The 22,901-nt window shown below is 46.8% G+C and overlaps 1 protein-coding gene across 1 annotated transcript; it reads right to left on the bottom strand.

The window, feature by feature from the left end:
• Nucleotides 1–2,264: 2,264 nt before the first annotated feature.
• On the bottom strand, nt 2,265–17,773 carry LOC121047157. The gene is made up of 5 exons (XM_040502184.2): nt 17,597–17,773; nt 16,575–16,874; nt 7,062–7,274; nt 2,401–2,665; nt 2,265–2,296 (listed from the first exon to the last, which is right to left on the bottom strand). The coding sequence occupies exons 1-5, from the start codon at nt 17,771–17,773 to the stop codon at nt 2,265–2,267; spliced, it is 987 nt and encodes a 328-aa protein (XP_040358118.2).
• Between the last annotated feature and the right edge of the window lie 5,128 nt (nt 17,774–22,901).

Raw genomic sequence — 22,901 nt, 5'->3', positions numbered from 1 at the left:
TTTAAGTTACTTTTTGCTGTAATGAGTAACGTAATGAATTGCGTTTCTCTGCTTGTAATTTAGTAATGTAATGAAATACTTTTAGGCCGTAATTTTTAGGAAACACCCATTACTTTCGTAATTCCTTTTTTCCGAGGCCCATCTGAGATCAAAATCTGTGACAGTGACCCGGGAGTGACTATTTACACACACAAAGGCGGGGTCGAAAGGCGAAGCGGATAAAGAAAAGGTTTCCAGTAACGTCGGTATTCCGCCACTTGATGATGCCTCCCCCCTCCCCCTCCCCCCTCCCCCCTCCCCCCCCCCCCCCCCCCCCACACACACACACTAAAATGCCCACGCGCAGAGAGCGAAGTCAAATCATGAAAGGGAAGCCATTGACTGGTTTGACTGGCGTGTAGCTACCCTCGCACTGTGAGCTTAGGTGTGAACGTAATATAGTCGAAAACGGCCAAACGCGAGCAAAGCAGGCTAATCTTGCGAGGTTACATCGGGGAAAAAAGCAAACCCGCAGGTAGAGCCGCTGGTTTGTTGGCGAAGGACACATTTCAGGAGGCTCCCGCCACCCCTTTCCTTGTATGGTAGCGCTTCTCCCAAGAAAACATCCGGCCCCCTTGCGTGACAACGCGCGATAATTTGCACACTTCTGGTGTTATGAAACAATACTTCTCGAGAAGAATGTCCGGAAGTGGATCGACCAGTGCTTTTTAGAGAAAACGATTCGACTGCGTTCGTGTCAGAAGAAAGAGGTTATAGGCATTTCCAGGCACGTAGCTAGGCTTTTGTTTTTGGGGGGGGGGGGGGGGGGGGGGGGGGGGCGCCCATGACAAAATGCTGTATGAGGGGGAGTGGGGAGAGGAGGTCCCGGCAAAATGGAAGATTTCTTTTTTGGAGGGGGGCATTTCCTCAACCTTGTGCCAAATGAATTTGCGAAGCCACAGAAGGGGCAGTTCGTCGAAAGCCACATAAGAGGCAATTTAGCGGACCTTACAACAATCGTTACGACTTCATGTAAAACGAGCTGCTATGCCCCGAACAATCGAAGTGAATGAATTGTCCAAAATCAGGAGGACGGAATCACATCAGCCATTGAACGATCAACTAAACCGCCGAATTAAGAGCGAAAACCGGTGAGCTGTCTGTTGTAGTCAGATTTTAAGAAGCTCTACGTTATGCTTAACACTTCCATTGAAAAGTAAGTTCGAAGTAATTTCATTACTTCTCAAAAGTAATTGTAATGTAATTAGTTACTTTTAGTCTGCGGTAATTTGTGACGTAATTTAATTATATTCGCCTATTTCTGAGAAAAGAAATGAGTAATGTAATGTAACTACTTTTGAAAAAAAATTTCGCCATCTCTGGTACTTACTTAAGTACAAAACGAGCATGTTAGTAAACAACAACGTTGCTAGAACACTCATTTAGGAAACTCACCGTTAAAACCTGGGCCGCTGGCGTCCACCGAGACCGAGCTAAATACGATAACAGCGACACCTTTTAGCAACGAGTGGAAACATAAAAGTTTCCTTATATGGCTACTGCAAGAGTCCCTGAATGTTCCCAGAGTACCAAAACTTCCAGGCTCGAGGTGCGAAGATGGCTGCTCAATCTTTTTTCTTTACTGTAGTCCCTTTGAGCTTTTAGAATACCATGTTCTTGCGTAAAAACAAACGGAAAAAAAAAAAACTCTTTTCGTAGAAACTTTCACTGAAGATTAGTACAAAATAACAGGCGCAAGATGTTTTCTAAAATATTTAGTTTAAAAGGTTTTGCGGCAGGATTAATATTGATTTTATACAACCATGTCTAACCGGTGATTTCAGGTAGCCCGTTCCGACCTGTGTTCGTCCAATTTCGTTAGTAATTCGCGCCGCGTACGCTTGGGAGACGCGGGTCAGCATCCATAAAACCCCTTCCACCGTATATGTTTCGGTGCCAAAATGGCCGATTAAAGCCAAAATTGAACAGTCACAGCGGATGCTATCGATTGCGATACTCCCGAACCAATACAAACAGCCGTGCAGTTCCCCGAGTGGCCGCTACGGGAGAAATGGCGGCGTTGCGGTCGCCATTAGCTCGGTTATCGAGTACGGATCGGTGCCACTTTTTCAGAGCAGGCTCCATGGCAGTTTCCCAGCTGAGTTGTTCTAGTAACGTTGGTAAACAGTATCAACCACGATGAAAGTGCCACAGAGAAGGGGACGGGCAACAATGATGTTGTCCGCTCCCTTCTCTGTGTTATCTTCCTCATGTTTTGCACTTAATTACTTTTCACGAGCTTCCTCTCTCTCAGTTACTTTTTGAGTAACGGTGTTTAGTCATTTTACTTCAGTTAAGTGTACATGCTAAGGCGTCGCTGCTGTCAACACGGCGTATGCTCAGACGCTGCATCAGCCGTACCTATTCCGTTGTCCAGAAGTTGAAGCGTCTCGCCAGTTCCACCAGGTTCGCCAAAGGTGACTGTGGCGGTGACCAAGGCACCCAGGACCGCAGCGGTACCTTTGGTGACCTTGGTGTAGATGCGAGTCTGCTGATTGTTGTGTTCGACACTGCTTTCGGCTCGGATGGGGTCTTGGCCAGGAACCCGCTGCTTGGAAAGCACCACGACCGTGATGTTGGCGATGCTAGCCGCTTTAGGCTTTACGACCAATCTCCAGGTGTTGGTCTGAAAGACATCACCCGGTACTCTTAAATAATGGCGCATGACATGCATATAGCCTCCTACGCACGGTGAAACCTTGCGTTTTCGGCGCAAAAACAGTAAGCGGCCAGACTACAGGTAAAAGAGCGAGGACCAGCGGCACGCGAGGAGGAAATCACCTTGAAGGCAGTGCCGCAGAGTTGTCGTAAGGCGAACAACTCCACTTTTCTTTTTGTATTTTGTAAGAGACAAGAAGGAAAAAAAGACTCGCAGCTTACTCTCTTTTCCTAACTCCGTTTCATGATAACTTCGCGAGCTGTGGATGCTGCGGCCTCCGCGACCCACTAAGGGCGCTTGAGCAAGGCATGTGATAACACTCCATCGTCGAGGCCACCGGGGCCTCGCTACTGCCACAGCAACAAAGCCCTCCGCGACAAAAAGTAATTCTAGGTGTTTTTTTTCTTTCAACGGCAATTCAACTCGCGCGATTCCCTTTATAACGAGAAGATATGAAAAATAAAGAATGAATAGTCACAAATTTATGAGTTTCAACTATATGGAGATTTATGAGTTTCAACTATGGGTATTCGCGGCCCAAATTCTGTGCTAATCACCCCAAATTTGCAGACTCCTTCAACGGACGCCACACGCCCCCTCCTATCACGAACCACGTCACCACTCGCCTGCATTGAGTGGTGACGTATCAACGGTCTTCACCAGATGATTTCTGAACCCACAAGAAATAACGCCATCTTAGACCTATTTCTAACTACACATCCTCAGTGCGTGCTGGGCGTCAACATTATTGACCAGATTAGTGACCACAAGATTATTTCTGTCAATACAGCCTTCCCTGTTCAACGCTCCACCAAGGCTCGGAAAAATATTCACGACTATTCAACGGAATGTCTACGGCAAACACCGTAGACATAAACACAACTATGGCTCAATTCGTTATAGACTACACGCGCAACCACGCATCACGCTCTGTCGATGAAAACTGGAGCTTGATCAGAAGTCAACTTCAAGAAGTGTTGTCACGTCACATTCCTACTTTTTCAATAGCATCGAATCCGGCCTCTCCATGGTTCACCCGACCTATAAAGACACTCCTGAATAAAAAGAAACGGCTCTTTCAGAATGCTGCGAGGTTTAATACATCCCTACATTGGACAAATTACCACACTGTTTCAAATACGTGCAAGCGTGAAGTAAAAAAACGCCAAGATGAAATTTTATGGCCAGAAACTACCAGATACTTTGCGATCCGACCCCCAAAAGTTTCGGCGTGTCGTTAATCCGAAGGAAAGGGACGCCCACCCAAATATAACTGATGAGAATGGTGTGCCACTGTCGGACGGCGACGCAGCCAACGCGTTCAATAACTTTTTTTCCAGTGTTTTTACAGATGAACGCTTTCCGTTGCCTTCTTTCGTTTTGCGTTCAGACAGCATTGAGCCTATGCCCCCTTTAATTTTTACACCTCAAGGTATTTCCCAACTCATTGAAAACCTTCGAGTCGGTATCTGTCCCGGAGAAGATCAAATTTCTTCAAAACTCTTAAAAGTAACAAGGGACTTGATATCTCCCGTTCTTTCACTATTCTTTTCAGCAAAGCTTCGACTCTATCATTGTTCCTGCCGATTGGAGTCATGCTCAAATGACACCTATCCTCAAAGCTGGTCCATCATCAAATCCTACCAACTATAGACCAATATCTCTCACTAGTGTGCCTTGTAAACTCATGGAACACGTCATATACACGCACCTTCTCGCTCACCTCGATCAATTCAACTTTTTGTTTCCAAACCAACATGGCTTTAGGAAACATCACTCATGTGTCACCCAGCTATTCGAGTTCATTACTGACCTTCATGTCAACACTCATGACAATCACCAGACCGATATCATCTTCATCGACTTTGCCAAAGCTTTTGATACTGTCCTGCATAGTCGCCTCCTCCTAAAGCTATCACGACTCCGCATCGAACCGTGCATTCTTAACTGGATCGCTTCCTTCCTTTCTAATAGAACTCAGTCCGTAAAAATAAACGCTTCTCTTTCTTATCGATGTTCAGTATCGTCTGGTGTACCGCAGGGGAGCGTTCTTGGGCCTCTTTTGTTTTTAATACATGTAAATGGCCTTCCTTCTTCATTAACGTCCACTATTAGGCTTTTCGCTGATGATTGTGTCGTATACAGAAAGATATCCGATACATCCGATCATTTAATATTGCAAAATGACCTTGACAGGATCGGAACTTGGTGCACCAAGTGGCCCATGAATATTGGTGTCTCAAAAAGTAAACACATGAACATTTCCACATCGCCAAGTAGATCGTCTACCCAGTATTTCCTTCAAGGACGCAACATTGACAGGGTGTCCGTTTACAAGTACCTTGGTGTCCACTTTTCAGAAACGTTAAACTGGTCTTATCAGGTAGATTGCATAGTAGCAAGTGCTCATAAAACCCTCGGCTTCTTGAAAAGAAATATATCTCTCGCACCGCCGTCCACTAAATTGCTTGCCTACAATTTGCTGATACTTCCAAAACTAGAATACGCTAGCGCTGTCTGGAGTCCTCATCAGGCATACCTTGTTGATAGACTGGAGTCTGTCCAGAATAAGACAGCCCGATTTATTACCTCTGACTATTCATCATTCACTAGCGTCACGTCACTAAAAAACAACCTCGGTCCACATTCTCTTGAGAAACGTCCACGGCTGTCACGACTATGTCTGTTTCATACCATTTTCAATAGCGCATCAACATTTAGGCAAACCTACTGCAAACCGCCCTCCTATATATCACCCAGAACGGATCACCAACTCAAGATTCAGCCGCAGAAATCACGCACACTATTATTTTCCTCATCGCCTGTTGTCATGTGCATTAGAGATTGGAACGATATGCCATACGAAGTTGTATCGGAAACTAACCTAGCAGCATATAAGTTAAAATGTGAACAGTACATTGGAATGAGCAGTTAGTAAGCGGTCTCTACCTTGATATTTATTTGCCTTGCACGCTGTTGTATATTTGTGCATTTTCATCTTGATCTTTTTTGCGTTAATTTTTGTTTACACCCATTCAATTATGTCGCAATATATGAAATTGCAATGTTATATCATGTATGTGTTCTTTTTCCTGCTCTTTTGTGTGCACGCTTTCCCCAGTGCATTTTTATGCGTATTATTCTAAGATGTAAATAGCATATACGCGAAAATGCTGTTTTGAAGTTCTAATTGTATATTATGAATTTCCCCCCTCATTAATGCGCTCGCAAGTCGAGTGCCTTTGAGGTAATAAAATGAAATGAAATGAAATGAAATATTTATGCCAAAAAAAGTGAGGCCACATTCGTATCCGCTCGATTGTTTTTTGCCTTGCAGCGCCGTGGCCTTGGCCTGGCATGAGCACGCGCCACAGATTCGCGGCTAGGTTGAGCGTACGGCTGCCTCATGAACTGTTCCCGATGTGCTCGCGATTCTAGCGGAAGGATACGTTGCTTCGGTGGACGTTCATTCGAAGTTGGTTGGTTTCGGAGCAGACGACTCCTGGCTAGCAGACGACAGTCGGTTCTTCCGGGCCTCGCATTTGGCGTGGTGACACAAGTGCTGCCTTGAGGTCGGGTCACGTGCCTCGCTCCGACGCTCTTATTGGTTCGCGGGTCCCCAGCCTCCACAGTTCGCCAAGTTGTCGTGAAACGAGCAAAGGTACGAGGATCGATATGCCCTGCGCTTGCGTCGCACTGCTGACGTCACTCGCGGCGTGGTCACGTGGAGCCGGCGCAAGACGCAATATTACAAGCGCTCTTTGCCGGTTTAGTTTCGGTTTGAAGTACCGGTTTATAAGGAGGACATTTCCCGCCCCTTAGCGCCCACTATCGCACACACTTCACGGCTAGACTCAACGAGATCCAGCGACAATTTAAAAAGATAGTTTGTTTTAAAACTCTAGTTATAAAATATAGTGCTTTTTCATACCTAAATGCATAATTAAACGCATATTGATAAATCCGTCTAATCAATGAAAACAATGCGGAAGAAAGAATTACTGCAAATGTAAAGTAGAGTTACATATTCATATTTTTAGTTGGTGAAAAATATTTATTTTGTTTTTTTCTTTTCCTTTCCGTACTGATTTTTTTTTTTTTTTGCAATTAAAACGTTACTTAGCTAGCGTTACATTTTTTTCTGTTTTTTTTCGCGTTTTTAACTTAACATGCGTTACGTAACCTAGCCGATATGTAAAAAAGATTTCCAGTTATCGCCTCTTTTTTCAGTTTTCATCACCGCTTATCGCTGTATTAATCGATTTGCTTTTATCTTTTTTTATTTTTTTTCACGGACGGATGTTTGTCGGTGTTTAAGACCGGAATGTGTACTGCCTATCTGCGACAGATATTTTTTTCCTACCGTGCTCGTTCGTGGCATGTCTATGTTGGTGGACTGATTTCCCAGAGTCACGTTACACGCAGCGCAGACTTCGCCGTTCGAGTCCTCCACTTTGAGGTCGTAGTCTTCGTCATTCGGGGTGGTCACGAGAATCTTGGTCTCGTGGCCGAGCTCCTTCGGGATGGTGAAGGGGAATTCTTTCCGTCCGCTGACCGCTTCTGTCTCGTCGAGCAGCTGGAGTCGTTGAAAGGAACGAACGCCACCACATTAAAGACGGTCGAGACGAGGAGACAAAAGGATGTCATTCGCGGCACCGCCTTCCTTCCACACATTCTAAGGAGTGCCAAGGTGACATTCCCCTTCTTAGCTTTGTGCCCCCTGTACTCTCCTACTTGTTGAACTTTAAAGGGGAACAAAAGTGGGTTTTGAGATGGTCTTTCTGAATGGCGCAAACTCAACCAAAGCAACGTAAACATCGCAGGCACCATAAGGGTCGGCTGCGTCTGGACATAGCCTCCTCTATACTCACAAAACCTGGCAGTTTGACGACGGCGCCGCAGAGTGCCCTGTCGCAGGGTTCGAGCACGAGGATCTGGTAGCACAGGGCATCAAAGAGCCATTTCTCGGGGAACCTGGACGTCAGCGCACAACGCTTGCAGCGGCGAGGACCCGAAACACAATTGTTCGCTCGGGAGAAGTGTGTTTCGGCGTCTCTCCGCAGCTTGGCGCCAGTCACGTGGCTCTCCTCTCATCCGTTGTCTGCCGTTCCACCTTTTCCGTTTCGGCGGCCGCTTCTCGCGGCCGTCTGCCAGGCGTTTTTTGTGTATGCTATGGTCCGTACTTAAGCCTAAATGAAGTGTATAATCAGCGTCTATGGCAAGTTCCACAACTGAGTTGACTTACTATTTTGGCGCTGCCACAGCGTTCAGTTGCGAGTCGAGTTTAATCGGACCTTTACTTACCGTAGGGTGACTGTTCAGCGGGTGGAAACCAGTGTGGTAGGCGTTACCGTAAAAAATGTATTGAAATACGTTACTTGCAACTATGTAGAAGGAACGCGATGCCGAAATACGTTACTCTAAAATGCAGGGTGTTCCTCGTAACTTAAGCCAAGGTTTAAAAGTATTTTGGTCCATCTTAGGAAGACGAAACCAATGGAATAACTTTGTTATTGTTGGGAGCCAAGTCAGGTTACTTTTCGTACTTTGACCAATTAACTAATTGATTAAGATCAACTACTGAACTTTTGAAATATTCAATTTAGAGCTAAAGTTTCAATGGCGAAGTTGTAGAGCGTCCATCAGAAACATCCAATTCAATGGCTTTTATGAGGTGTTGTATCCCTGCGGGCGTCCGGCTTCATCACCAAGTATCGGCGATCGGCGAGATGGACCGGTCACACCTGGCGCCCTCGTTTTCCCGAGGCATGAAAGAAAGGAACTGCCTCGGCTGCCCCGACAGAACTGGCAGCGCCGGGAAGTCTACTCATCTGGCGTAGTTTCGAACGTCCCGGACAAAGGACGCTCCTACGGGCCTCCTGCGCTGCCCAGAGGGTGCTGCGAATGGGACTCGTTAGGACTTGTTTTGGGTAGTACAAATAGTAGCGTCTCAAACTGTCACGCATGCAGAAGCGTGCCTGCTCTGGTGCGGAGCGCGAGATCACGATGAAAATACAAAGACAACGAAAATTCGAACGCCGTCAAAGCTAAGACGCTGAGAGCGTGAGCCAAGAGACGCCATTTCACGCGTTCCAAAGTAGACATCAAAAAGAAAAAAAAGATTAAGCGTCGCGACACAGGTGTTGCGACGTCTCCACCCAGAGATAAGAGACGCGTGCCCTAGTGGCGGTGTCATGAATTTGGCACTTTTGATTCTCTTGCGACGTTGAGTTTGGCCGATTTCTGGCGTCCAAAGGTGTTTTTTCGTTCTTTAGCACCACATAGAATTGAAAAAGCTCGACAAACTTGTCATAAGTAGTGCTATGCTCAATCAGGTGAGCTTGTACTACCCAAAATGAGGGCGCTACAGTTTGTTCAAAGCTTAAGCGCAGGAGGCCTACAGCCTCGAGCTACCTGGGGGACAACGAGAAAGAAAACGGTCTGGTGCAAGAGCGCGCGCAAAAGCGTGGTGTTCTTTTAGCTTTTGCTGGAACTCGCAACCTCGATGAACGCTGCTGACGATCAGCCGCCTAACCTGTACATAGGATGTAATTAAATCTGTACATACTGTACAGTTCGCTACCGCTGATCGGCTCCCAGTCTCCTGCCCCACTCCCGCTCCCGTGCCTGGCATGAGTCGACACACCACCAACCAGGGTCAAACGCTCGGTCCCAACAGAGGAAACCTCTAACACGGGTAGTTTTCCGAGACTTAAAAAAATTGCAAATTATATATATATATATATAGAAACGCAAATATTTCAAATATTTTAACAGCGTCCTGCCAACAGTGTTCTATTCAGCATGCAGGCCTAGTTTATTCAAGCTGCGGCTGAGAGCGCTGCAATACAAGACTCTCAAGCGCAAAGTCACGTGTTTTTTATCGTAATACGCGAGCCTTTTCTGAAGTCCAGAAAAACGAAGTTTTAGAGGTTTGTTGATAAAAGCCACAAAACTGGATATTTCTAAGGACGCTCTACAATTTTGTCATTGGAACTTGTGCTCTAAACTGAATATTTGAAAAGTGCATTAATTAATTTTAAATAAATAATTCGTTGGGAAAGTACAAAAAAAATAGCATGACTTGCTCCCAACAACAAATAAACTAATTATTTTAGTTTCGTGTTTCTAAAATGCACCAAAACATTTTTAAAGCTTGGCTAAAGTTACGTGGAACACCCTGCAGAAGGAACGCGTTCCGTTACCGATAAAAAGTAACGGGTTGCCGTTACCGAAAAAAACTAACGCACGTCACTTCTGCGCAACTTTTTATTTATAAAACGACAGCGTGCTTCAAAGCTTGGACAATGGGCGTGAGCGTCGGGGTTTTTCTAAAGCAGCAGTGTTCGCGTGGCGTGTTTAGAGGCGAAATTTCGAAGGTACATGGCGAGAGTAGAAGAATTTGTATGATTTCACTATAAAAAAAAAAAAACATGGAAAAAAACAAACGAAGTGTAATATTTTTTTAAAGTTTTGGGTAGATGTAATAACTAAGGTAACGACGCTCCTTGTAACAGAATCATATGGCGGGCTAGTTGGTTGAACATTGTAACATGAATAGCGGATAGACGAGGACAAGCATAACAGGGACACAGGACAGGCGCTAACTTACAGGAGGCGTTTTAATGATTCTGTAAAGGAAGACAAAAGCAAGTGTGGAATGAATTGAAGTTAAAAAGGGAAAGAAAAAGAAAGGAAAAATGAACTATAGGGCAACACTCAGGTTATTTGTTTTTACGAGCTTGGTATTAGAAATAAAAACATAAACAAAGAAGATTCGGTAGTCCACCGTCAAGAGCCATAAGGAAGGGTGCACCGTTTCCGGATGGACGTCACAGAGGGAGGATCTTGGCAAAAAGCGACGCGAAGTTTTCTACTTCGTCAACTGTCTAGCCTCCAAATAGAAGACTAGAAGACCCTTTCCTATATATGTACGAAGTTCTGAAACAGTGATCTATTACCTGCGACAAAACTCTACGACGGTCGTCCGTTTGGTGTTCTCGCTTGATAGAGATGATGTGTTTCAGTCTGTCGCGCATAATAACTTGTTCGCAGCAATATCTGAGTGTGTTGAGGCCAATGAATCTATTCCCATTCAAAACCAGTGTGGTATGGCGGTAGGACCCTTCATAAAGCTTTTGAGGTATTACCTTTCCGCCACGGTTGTAACGTTTGAATTACACTAAGAAGAAAGGAATATGTATAGGTTCGTGCGTGACCCCAGTCTTATGTGACATTGTGACCAGGCCATACAGCCAAGACACTTTCCACCAACCAAATATCTCGTATTTTTTAGTATGTATATAAGTAGAACTGGTTCGCCTTATAATCGACCTGGGGAAAACGACACGCATCAAATTAACAAAATATCATCTAGTGCGGCTATAAATAAATATTGTGACCATTGAGCCGAGGAGACCTCTATATTGATGCTCAGGTACTAAGACTCACAGCCTCTGGATACCCCAATTCTATCCTATTTATTGTGGCAGATGTCTCGTCACATCTGGCAGAGAAGGAGAAATAAAAAGAAAATTGTAGAGCCCTTCCACTTCGCGTGAAGATGGAGGACCAGCGAAGCTGTTATTTTTACGACGTCTAGGACAATGGCTAGAGGACGTCTAGGACGACCTCGAGGGCGACACCTAGAGGGCGACACCTAGGACAACCTCGAAGACGTTGCCTAGAGATGATAACAAGGGATCAAGACCTCACTATCTAATAATGCCAAGAAAGGCTGACTGCTTCTTATCTTCCTTCCTTCCTTCTCTTCTCCTCCTTGTCATCGTCTGTCACTGCCTCTCTCGTTGTTTTTTTTCTAAAATGGTTGCCCCCTCTTTACATTTTTATTTATTCACACTTGCCACGACCAATGGGGAGTTTTCTGTCAACATCCGCGGACGCATTTTCCCCCACTTCCTCGTCGACTCTTTTAACAGCTTCGCAGTAAAAACGCCTGAAACACATAGGGACGGACACACACAGACCGGACAGTTCTGTCTGTGTGTCCTGTTTGCGTGTGCGTCTGTGCCCTGTCCTGTCTGTCTTGTCTGTGTGCGTCCGCCCCTATGTGTTTCATTCTTTCGTGTTTCGAGTCATCTGTGCTAACCTGCTCTGTGCCCATGTTCAGTAAAAACTTTCAGTCTTTCCACTCTGGTGAAGAAGGAAGTCCAGCGGAGCTGTACAATGGAAAGTAATGGCCGGCCGCAAGTCGGCAAGCCAGAGTGGAAAGGCTGCCGCCATCTATGAGCGACGGCGGCAACCAGATACGAGGCTTGCCGCCGTCGCTCATAGATGGCGGTAGGTGTCCAGAGTTTGGTGTCTTCCTTTCTTTGCGGGGAACACGATCCTGGGGAAACTAGTCCTTGACAGCTCCGCTGTAAAAGAGTCGACGAGGAATCCGGCGGCCGTGACTAGCCGGGGCCGCGTTTGACCTTGTCACCGGCCACTCACGGCAGTCGAATAGACCTTTTCCGGAAAACTCCAGGAGACGTACCTTGCAACGACGGGAATTGTCAGGCTGTTCGTATGTACGCTCGTGACGGCTCGAACGCTTTGTACGTCCTGGTAGCGTCACGATTCGTTCTTTCTTATCATTAGGGAACAGACGACACAAAAAACTAAAGCGAACGGAAAAGAGGGTCATCACATACTACGTGTTGCTTTCCTTGTGCTTTCTCTGTATTCTGAAGTCACGAACTGTTTAATCAGCGTCAGTTTCGTTTCCCCTCTTTGGATCATTTCACGTGCCGTACATCTGAAAGTCACAATGCGCAAAACAGATGCTGGGAAAGGTATATTCCTCGCCGACATTTTCGCCAAGTGTCCAGATTTAAAGCCCCTGAAGGACAAGGTTTCGGATTGTGGTGTAAAACATTAAGACAAGTATGTCGACTACTACGGTGGGGTGGTATACGAAATACCGATTTCTTGTCGAAAAGTGTACGTGGGACAAACAGGGCGATCTGTCAATGACAGATCAGAAAACATGCCCTTGCGGTCAAGTTGTTACCGGCGGGACATCTTGCGGTGCATGGAAGGGACTGCCAGTGCACGCCCTTGTTTAAATCACACCATGGTCATTGTAACAGTGATTATGCAAGTGGAGACCTTTTCTAGGCCAGTCATTCTATCCAAACGTGACCGTGACGCCTGCATCAGCACCTCGTCGGTGACCTTGTCGTAAAAATAATTCCAATATCTCTACGGTTCTTCTTGAAACTATACTAACGTATTGTTATTCTTGGTCAATAACTTCTTTTAGTTATAATTTATTTCTTAGCTTTTAGATTACTTATAATATGTAACTATATATATATATATATATATAATTCCTAATAGCAAGCTCCCCCCCAAAAAAATCAGTGTAGCCATACTTTGATTTTCCGTCTATTCTTCCTCTTCTTAACTCTAATTAGTTCCACATCTTTTTTTTTGTGTGTCTTTCTTAACTACAGCATTGTTAAAAAGCATGTTGTAAGTTAGCACCTCTCCTGTGTCCCTCTTCTTGTCATCGTCTTCCCTCTATATCACTACCCATTATCCCAAATAAGCAACGTAAGTTGCTTATTCGTCACTGGTCTGGAAAGTAACAAGCACGTTACTACGTTACATAAAAAAGGAACGCGTTACCAGTAACGCCGTTAGCGCCGAAACTGGTAAAAACCGAGGAACGGGAAGAGATCAGAAAGCACGGAGACTCCAGAGGGCCCAGCGCGAAGCTAGCTGCCTTTGTTTCTATTCGCTGTTCGAACGCCGAACGCCGACGTTTGAACAGTGGGTGGAGACGAAGGCAGCTGTAGGAAGTAGACGCCATATTCGTGGGTACGGTTTAGAGCGCATGCTCAGAACGAGCTCACATCAATAGGCTGCTAAGATCGACACTCTTGATGGTGCGGAATGCACGTTGCAAAAGAACCATGGAAGCTCGCCGTCAGCACGTGCTCAGCATTGGCGCACACAGCTATGGCCGCCAGTAAATACTCCCTATAGCTTTGACTCTGTCTGCCCAGTGCCCACTAATCATTCCAACCAGAGCTCGGTGCTATTGGCGACGTACGTGATCGAGAGCGTCGCAGTGGTCGGCCTTGCACGATTGGCCGAATGCTGACCATGACGTCAGCAAAGGAATTCTCACAGGCGGAAATAAGAGGAACGCAAGAACTTCCATGTTGACGGTGTTGGTTGCAGAGCGCTAAGATTTCGAGCTTCCACCATGCTCATTTCAAACACAATCGAACTTGAACGTTGTTCGCAAGATAATGACGTCATGAATGGTAACCGTTCGATGGTGCCACCAAAACATCTCGCCGCTAATATACTCTGACATCCCGTCTGTTCTCATCTCCGACGTCTCGGTGCTGCGGTGGCGCTGGTGTCGGCACGACACATGCGCACACGCTTGACTTCACACGAATCTGGCTTCTGCGCATGCGCAGTGCCCACACCTGGTGTGGGAAAACGCGAACTTATTTGTAAACAGCGTGTTGGTCTATCAACGTTTGCAAGTGCGGCCTCTTGGCGCTGCCATCTTGCTTTGCTTCTAATGTGGGTAGATCCACGGCTCTGGGTAGATGTTTAGAGCCACAAAATGAGCTGCGCTTAGAGTATCGGCACTCTGTTTCCCGATATTATTGTGGGCGCCGCCATCTTGGTGCTTAGTAGGAAGCAGACGCCACTGCCGATCGTCATGGTTCAAAAGTGAGACTTCCGCAGCATTAGATTCGGTGCTAGGAAGCTCGTGTGGTATTGCTTTGCTCGGTCGCGAACTGTTCAAACATTTGTGGAAGACGAAAAAGCGTTTCTTGTGATTTCAAATAAAGCTTCAGATAACTGGCAACCATGATTTTAAGCCACAAGATGGGTAAGTGTCTTTACTCTGAAGCGTAACTTATTTAGTGGCACTAAGTAGGTTGTCTTATAGTCAAGGCTTTGCTGTTGGGTCAGACATTGCTGTGGCGTGCTTACGGCCTCAGCAATACTTAACTATTCAACGATATACCCACACCAGCAGCAAGATAGTGGCGCCCACAAGTTGTACTTCTAAACGTCTATAGAAGCGGCAGTCTAGAACCAGGCGATTTAGAGAGGTCGTCCATCGCTTTAAAAGGGGTATGTCAGTGTTGCCCGAGTGCGCTGGGCCATGGGTTTTCTCGTCAGTGGGCTGTGGGCAGCCTGCGTAGCCTCAATCCCTAACACTGGTGTCGCCTAAATTGATGGTTTTTTGTTGTTTTTGGCGCGTTTTGTTGCGAACGGAATTTGACGGTGCCTTTGAGAAAGCATTTTACCATCTCTGGGAACAAAGATAAACGAGTTAAAGCTATTCCTAATGATCCTGTACGCCACAGAACGAATGCAACTGGATTGTTTGCTTCATTTTACGTGTTCTTTTACACCACCAAACACCCAGCTTTGCCAATCTACTTAAAGGTGCACTCAAGCGAATTTCAAGATCGTTTATTTATGAGTATAACTCAATACATGGGCTCTAAAGATCCTAGCAAACCGAAATTACACCATGGGCGGCCGATTTCCCGATCAAAAATTTAATCAAAGATCGTGACATGCCCCTCTTTCTGCGCTTTGGAGCAGAGACCAAAACGCGCGTCGCCGGACGGCGTTTTCAAAAAATAATTGCTGTATTACGTCTCCTACACCCAGATATTTGAAGTTTTGGTTAAAATAAATGCACAACGCGCCTAAAAGACCAATCATAGTAAGATTCAGAATCTCCACGCAATTAACTATTTTCATTCGTGAAATTTTACAAGAGGAAATAGTGCCCGTGTGTTTCTATTGCTGTGAACGTACTATAATGTCTTGCCATCTACAACCGGTCTTTTTTTACTAAAGCACAACTTACAGTATTCCATAAAAAAACAAGCTTCTACGAAAAGCAATTCAGTATCATTGAACTATTTGCACTTCAGTATCCGAACAATTTTATGTTGTGAACTCCGCTCACAACATGAAATGCAACCAGTCTCATCAATCGAACAACATCTTGTACGTATCCCACGGTGCCGCGTTTTCCGAACCGGGTCTATTTAAAAAAAGATCTCAAATAACACAGCATATCCAATCTTCAGTGTCGATGACAGTCACTTCACGACGATCAGAAGGAATCCGGACTTGTTTTAGGGACCATTATGAAGAGAGCTCGCTTATCACGCATTACCGAAGCAAGTGAACGGACGTGTCTCAACTGTTCCCTGCCTCTTATACGTACCTAATTAGCTCTTTGTTCGCGAAGACCGTGAAGGTTTAAGGAGATTAGAATTCTAGTAGGCTACGGAAAGTGGGTCCAGAGGGCGCGTGCTCAGTCCATGCTTCGAAGTGATAGCAGGAGCTCTAGCGTGCGGTTTACTAAAAGTTCCTATCAGGAAGTTTTAGGGTACTGTTTTTTTTGTTTTTTTTTTTCACTTTCGATATGGTACGATAAGCTCTCCGACACAAACTGCGCATGCGCTGCCGCAGAAGACTTGCGCATGCGCAGTTCGTACCGGAAGGCTTATCGCACCGTATCGGACATGCAAAAACGGTTCCCCAAAACTCTGTAGCTCCTCAGCAATACAAACGTCGAGGAACGTCGAACGGCCCGCGGCGTGGGCCGTTCGACGTTCTTCGACGCTTGTTTTGCTGAGGTCAACGCGGGCCATGTCGCCTCTAGAGTCTTAAGCGCCGTTCACACTCTTGCGACCGACTAAGACCGAGAGAGACCAGACCGGTTTTTGAGCCTTTTGCGACTGCTTAGCACCAGCTCCGCTGTAGCGCATCCGGTCCTAAGAGGTCGCAAGAGGCTTAAAAACCGGTCTGGTCTCTCTCGGTCGTACTCGGTTGCAAGAGTGTGAACGGGCCTATAGCCGAAGAAACTTACAACGACGTATTGCTCCTCTTTCGGCATCGCTGCGGTCGTCGAGAGCAGAAAAGAGACGGTCAAGCCGGCGATAGGGTGGGCCTTGAGGTTCCCGAATGCGTAAGCAGTTCCTCCGGTCTGGAGGGCCACGTCCTCCAGCTTCTTTTCGGCAAGAGTTCCGAGGGCAAACGTGCTGACCTTGACTCCACTGGAGACAAGGATCGGCAGTTGTTCGACGATCCACGGTTTGTAATTCTCGTCGCCGTCGGTGACCAGAAAGACCAGCCCTCCCCTTGCCGAAGTGCCGTTGCCTTCGAGCATCTGTCCAAGGACCAGAAAGAAAAAAATTACAATTACGGATAAAGCGGGTACTGGAATTGTGAGGTGTGCTTTACCCGTATTCACAAGGACGCAAGCTGGACTAATTTAGCAGTGTCGCGTCACCTGACTTGGCGTCGTGTCAGGGCTAAGAGACACCGCTACGTCACATCGCGCTGATGAAGTCACATGAGCACCGTCCGTTAAATTTAGCAAGAAGGCAGTCTGCTAAATTTGGCGGGCAAAAAGCGACCACGCCGCTGCGTCCTTCTCGCGCGGAAGAACGGTTAGCTTACAGACGAGCAATGTTTCACCCTTCACGCTGTAAAAGTCCTGCTACAGAGACTTACACTCATGGCTACATTTTTCAACATCCTCATTTCGTATGATACGTCCATCGCAAAATGGCTGCTATTGCATAAAACATAACTCGTATTTTGAAGGGTGTGAAACAGGCGTGGGAAAAGTGTGGTAAAGCAAAATGACCAGAACACACTTTCTGAAGGGCGTTCGCTTTTCATAGGACGCTACAAAACGCACGACTCCGACAAATCGGGGAAATTGAAGCGGGCGCGTCCGCTTCAATTTTTACGATTTGTCGGAGTCGTGCGTTTTGTATAGTGTCCTGTTTGGACACCCCTTCAGACAGCGGGTGAATCAGCTCGTTGTGTCACAGGGCAAGCTGATATACGCCCTTCAGGATGCAAAAAGGTTGTCGCACTTACCTCGGTAGCTTTGGAAAGTCCGCAACCAATCGAGGTGCCCGCTCCCAACACTAAGCCGTCAATGACTTTGGCGATTCCATCGCGAGCGTCGGTTGTGTTCAGTACCACGAGTGGATGGGCGACTTGGCACCGGCCGCTGAAAGTGACGATTCCAAGAGCCTGGTAGTCGTGCAGCATATGGCGGATCATGTGGTTCGTTGCGCACTGGAGGAACGCAAGCCGATCTTCTCCAACTCTCTGTAAAATAATAAATTGCCATGTCTTCATTATGTCCAATCAGCTGGGCACATGCTGCGTGTGACATCACATGACTGTGACGTCACGTGACACCCTAAAGCATGGAAGATGTGAGCGGTGAAACTGGGCGTCGCGCGCCGTTCGCCGCTAGGCGCACCACAGGCGCACCGCGCGGCGTTATCTGTATCCACCAGATGCAAGCGACGCGGCGCCTCCCGGAAGTGACGTAGGGACGCCAGCACCGGTTGCTATGCTACTGCCGCGCGGCGCCCGTTTTCATCGCTCCCCGCTGCGGTTGGTGCTGCTGACGGTATGCAACACATGCGCAGAGCTTCCGACTCAGCGATCCTGATTTCTGCGCATGCGCCAGTGGGGGCAAACGCGGACTCGTTTGTAGCGCTATACTGCTTACATGGCCTTGACCCCTGCGTGTCGGCCGTCTGGTTCACACACTAAAGGCCCGTTCACACTCTTGCGACCTCTTAAACCTGGGCTCCTTAAAACTTCTTAAACCAGAGAACACACTGGCGCCATCTATTGGGAAGCAGTGTAAACTCGGCGGTCCGGCATATCTTTTTTTTATTTCTCGCGCATTATCCTTTCTTTCTTGGCCCGAAAAACTTTTGTCAATGTTATAAACGAGTCTTTCTATGGGTATTACGCACATTTGACCTCGGAAATCACGCAAAACCTTCGCTCTTGTGAAATGCAGTTGCAGGGTCACAGCATAGATGGCGCCACAATGCCAGTGTGTTCCCTGATTCTAAAAACATTTAAGAAGTTTTAAGAGATCTCGTCTCTCTCAGTCGTACTCGGTCGCAAGAGTGTGAACGGGCCTTTACGCCTACAACCGCGTGCGTCAAAACCTTTTGCGATCTCTTACGACGATATGGCTGCTTTATGGCAGTCGAGGTCGCCGAGATCCGCGCAACCGCGCACAGCCAGTCGGAAGCAGTTTTTAGGCCTCTCCGGTCCTAAGCAGCCGTAATTGTCTGAGCCGGACTTTACGTGTTGCATCTCTCACGAAAACCAGTCCTAGAGGACACCAGAGAGCCTAAACAGCAGACCGGCACGCTGGTGCCATCTGTGAGTCAACTTTGGAACTGCATGCATTTCACTAGAGCAAAGATATTGCGGCGTTGCACGAGATGAAATGTCTATACGTACTATATGTACGAGAAATTGTCGGGTATAATATTGACGAAATTTTGTAAAGCCCAAAAAAGAAAGAATGATGCGCGAAAAAATATGAAATATACGGAAGCTGGAAGTGCTCTACGGCTAACCGATAGATGCAGCAGAGTAGCGATACTACAACGAAATTTCGGCGCTTATTTTTTGGTCCATTCCTGTTCAAGGGAGCGGCATCACATCAGGCACAGCACTCTCTTGTTAAAAAAGACACGAAAGGGATTTTTAAAAAGAATTAAACGATTAGCAAAGAGCACCTGGTGGATGTCGCGAAAGCTTCGTTTGGAATACCCGTCTAGGAACCTTGACAGGTAGTGACGATGCCTGTCTCGCCTTCGGCCACCACGAGAGAAAAGGGGAAGGAGGAACTCCTTCCCTTTTTTGATGTCTAGACATCGATATTCTCCCTCTACAAAATTACAGAGGGTTAACCTGTCACTAAAAATTCGCACAAAAGCAGCATTGGGGTTAGTTGCGGTGGCCCGATCGCTGGCGTGCTTCGGCCGTTTCGGCGGCTGGAACGGTTAGGACATCCTGTTCACGTCAGCGTCGCCAGAGCTTTGCTCGTCCCGAGACAATCTACGTCACGAATGCGCCGGATTTCACGTGCTCTCCGCTGGCTACTCTCCGAGCGCTTGCCAGAGTGGGCCGCTTATAACCAAAATTACAGTTACCAGGTTCAAAATACAAACGTGCGACCGTCATTCACGGATTTTGTGGATCATATTCAGCCTATTTCTGAACACGACAGGTATATTTCGAATTTCGTTGAAGTATTCCTTTAGCAGGTTTTGATGCACACGGTCTTACAGGGGCAACTCCGCTGAATTCCGAATATTTCAAGATAATGAGTGATATCACATTAAAAAGTACTAATAAAAGGCACTACGTCATTTGCTTCGCGAAAAATGAGATATATATTGATAAATCTTACTTTAAACACGAGCAGAAATCGAAACCGAAACTTCGGCTCCGTCCGGCAACATTGTCCTCGGGCCGCCAACAATATGGCTATCACGTAATACGAGATGTCACGTGATCCCCTACGGATCGATGGGCGGGATTGTGGCGGACTAGAGTTACTCTATATGGCAGCGTAGCTGCCAGATGCGACACGAAGCAAAATTTTCTAGATGCACGACGTCAGAAACGCCAATAGTGATCTCCATTTTGGGCCTGGGAGGTTGCCATGGTAACCGTGCTGCCAGCGACGCCGGACGGCAATTTTTCGCTAGTTGATATCTCCATTCGTCCATTGAAAAGTGGTAAAAGACGCTTGGCACGGCGGTACGGCAAGGGCCTCCGAAGGAACGGTGTTTGTTTCTTTTGATTAGTGAGACGATTTGCAGCCCGGGGTCTGTCGGGCGACGAAAGCTGCTAGGTATCGTAGGTGCACGGAAAACTCGAGTGGTTTTCCGCGCCGCCGGGATGTCAGCCGCTTGGTGGGACGTACGTACCGTCCTTGTACTTTTGGACTTTGCTCCTGTGAAACAAAATCCGAAAACACCGACCACGACAGGACGATTGCCTCGGGACATGACTGTTGCTCGACCGCCCCATAGTAAGCAAATGTACGCTTAGCATCATATTTCTTCAAGACCCAATCATTCATTCAAGATGAAATTATCTCACCGACTGGCGAGGAGCGACGTCGACGACGGTCTCACCCTCGTTTGGGCGATGAACAGTCGACAAGGTTAAACTAAGAAGGACAGCACGGTGGTCTCCAGAGGATTGTTAACGCCATCAAAAGAAACGGACGCCGGATATGAGGTGTTCTTGCCGACAGGCCAAGTGGTCGTCCGGAAGTTTACCGGCATGCAAAATGTCAATATTTTTATATGGTGTAGCACACATATCCGTGTTAATGGAACCATGAAATGATATTTTAACTTCTTTTTTCTTAGCTGTAATCCTCAACTCAAAAGCGAACTGTGAAATCACGTGGCCGGGACATAGGGCACCGGTGCGATGACCCCAAGCTTCCACCGTGTTTTTTAAGCACACCGTAGAACTTGGCATTTGCCAGTGATGATAAGTTCCGTAAGTGCACTCATTGGCCACGAACGCGAATCCCAATATTCGTCGACGAATTGATCGTTGACGAGCGCATACGTCCGAGTGACGCAGTTTTCGTGTCCAATGCGTGAGCGGGGGTCGGCTGACGCCATTTTGGCCTTTGTAGGCATTGCAAAGAGGACATTTAGAACCATACACACATGATGATAACATCAGAACACACTGACATTAATGAGCACAAAACGAGCCCAGCTAACGAAAATAAACATTACACGTAAAAAAATTGTCTGTAACTCGTTAATTACAAAGACGAACACATCTCTGAGCATCTATGTTTAATAGTATGTGTTGATGCATTGTTATATAACAGTTAATTTCATATACGTCGTTTGAGCAAACGCCAGCTTGTCACTTGAAAAAAAATAAACCAAACAACACTGGGATCAAATGCGATCCATTGCAACGAAACCACGTTATATCAAAATCTTCAGAACTGCCAATTCGTAAAATCGTCAATTACAACAAAAGGTGAAAGATCGCAGGCGCTTCCTCGCTAAACGTTGCTGTGGTTATTCGGTGACCCAGGGCTGAAACAATCTCACCTAAGCCCTACACGCGAAGTATACCTTTCGTTTCGATTCTCAGAAATTCAAACTTTCAAAGGAAGCTATAAAAATGCGAATCTTCTATCCTAAAAGCTATATTGTACAATCGTTGATTAGTACAAAACGTAAAGATCGCAGAAGCTTCCACGCTAAACGTTTCTGTGATTATGCGGTTACCTGGGGCTGAAACAACTTCCCCAAGGCCCAACTTGCGACTCATACATTTCGCATCGGTTCTCAGACACTCTAACGTTAAAACAAAGCCAAGAGTATGCGAAAATTGCACGCTAAAAGCCTTATCGATCCTCGAACATATCGGGAATCCGAGCACCACTACGGCGATATGACTGATTCTGTCACACAGGTGGTAATATCCAGAGCGATCTTGCACAGAAAATGTATAGAGTCGCAATCTTTCAGATCTTCACGTTATATCTGCATCAGAGAGCACGAAGAAGTTCGAGATTGTCGGCGAGCAGCTGCACATCGCGACTCCGCACACAGAACAAACTCGCATCTACCAGCTCTGGGCGCTGCCATCTTACCAGTGACATCACGGCTCTTGCGTGGTCACGTGTCGAGTAGTCACTCGGTTGCTATGGGCACGGTGCCAGCTCGGCTCGTTGTTATGGTACCGCGTGTGACGAATCCCAGCGAGAGGCGGCACAGGGAAAAGCGTGGCGCTACTCTGGCAGCTACGCTGCCACATAGAGTGGCTCTAGGGCGGACGTGTGCCAGGCGCCTTCACCGCACTCTTCCCATGTTTTGGTGTCTACGACATGCGACCTCTGCACAACTGCGGCATAAGTCTGCGCACGTGGCGTCCGTAGTGTGAACAAAACTCCGAGAGACAATAACCACAAACTGTGAGACGACGACGGCGGTTGTGACGCGGCAGACAACGGTACCGGCGGGACGGCTGCCAAGAAGCGCGCTGCGAGAGGAAACAAGTACCCCGCACTTGTACCTTATAAAACCACGATATTCCGTCCAATAAAATTTCAGCTGTGTTTGAGACTCTGTTGTGTTGTCCTTCTTTTCCCGCCAGTCTCGGGGTTTTGTCTAAAATGTTAAACCTCTACTTTTTTTTCTTTTTAAGGGCCAACGGCGCGGGGAGACTCACCGGTCTCATGCTGTGCGACACGTCGAGAACCAGGACCACGCGCTGACTTTTCTCGTCCGAGCGCTGAAACAACCTGAAGGTCGTGAACACGGTCCTGTTGGTCGGGAACGTGACAGTTCTGCAGAGGCAG

The sequence above is a fragment of the Ixodes scapularis genome, unplaced genomic scaffold, assembly GCF_016920785.2.
Source record: "Ixodes scapularis isolate PalLabHiFi unplaced genomic scaffold, ASM1692078v2 PGA_scaffold6__148_contigs__length_123643588, whole genome shotgun sequence".
Classification (NCBI taxonomy): Eukaryota; Metazoa; Arthropoda; class Arachnida; order Ixodida; family Ixodidae; genus Ixodes; species Ixodes scapularis.
Note: the sequence above shows the minus strand (reverse complement) of the source record. Positions and strands in the feature narration are given on the sequence as shown.

Bases quoted from the DNA above. Each gene is read 5' to 3' on its own strand.
- LOC121047157 (XM_040502184.2), bottom strand. From the start codon at position 17,773: ATGCTGCACGACTACCAGGCTCTTGGAATCGTCACTTTCAGCGGCCGG. The intron at 2,666-7,061 runs GTAGGAAAAAAA...GATGTCTTTCAG, and splicing joins ACATGCCACGAACGAGCACG to ACCAACACCTGGAGATTGGT. The intron at 2,297-2,400 runs GTACGGCTGATG...TTACTCAAAAAG, and splicing joins ACTTCTGGACAACGGAATAG to TAACTGAGAGAGAGGAAGCT.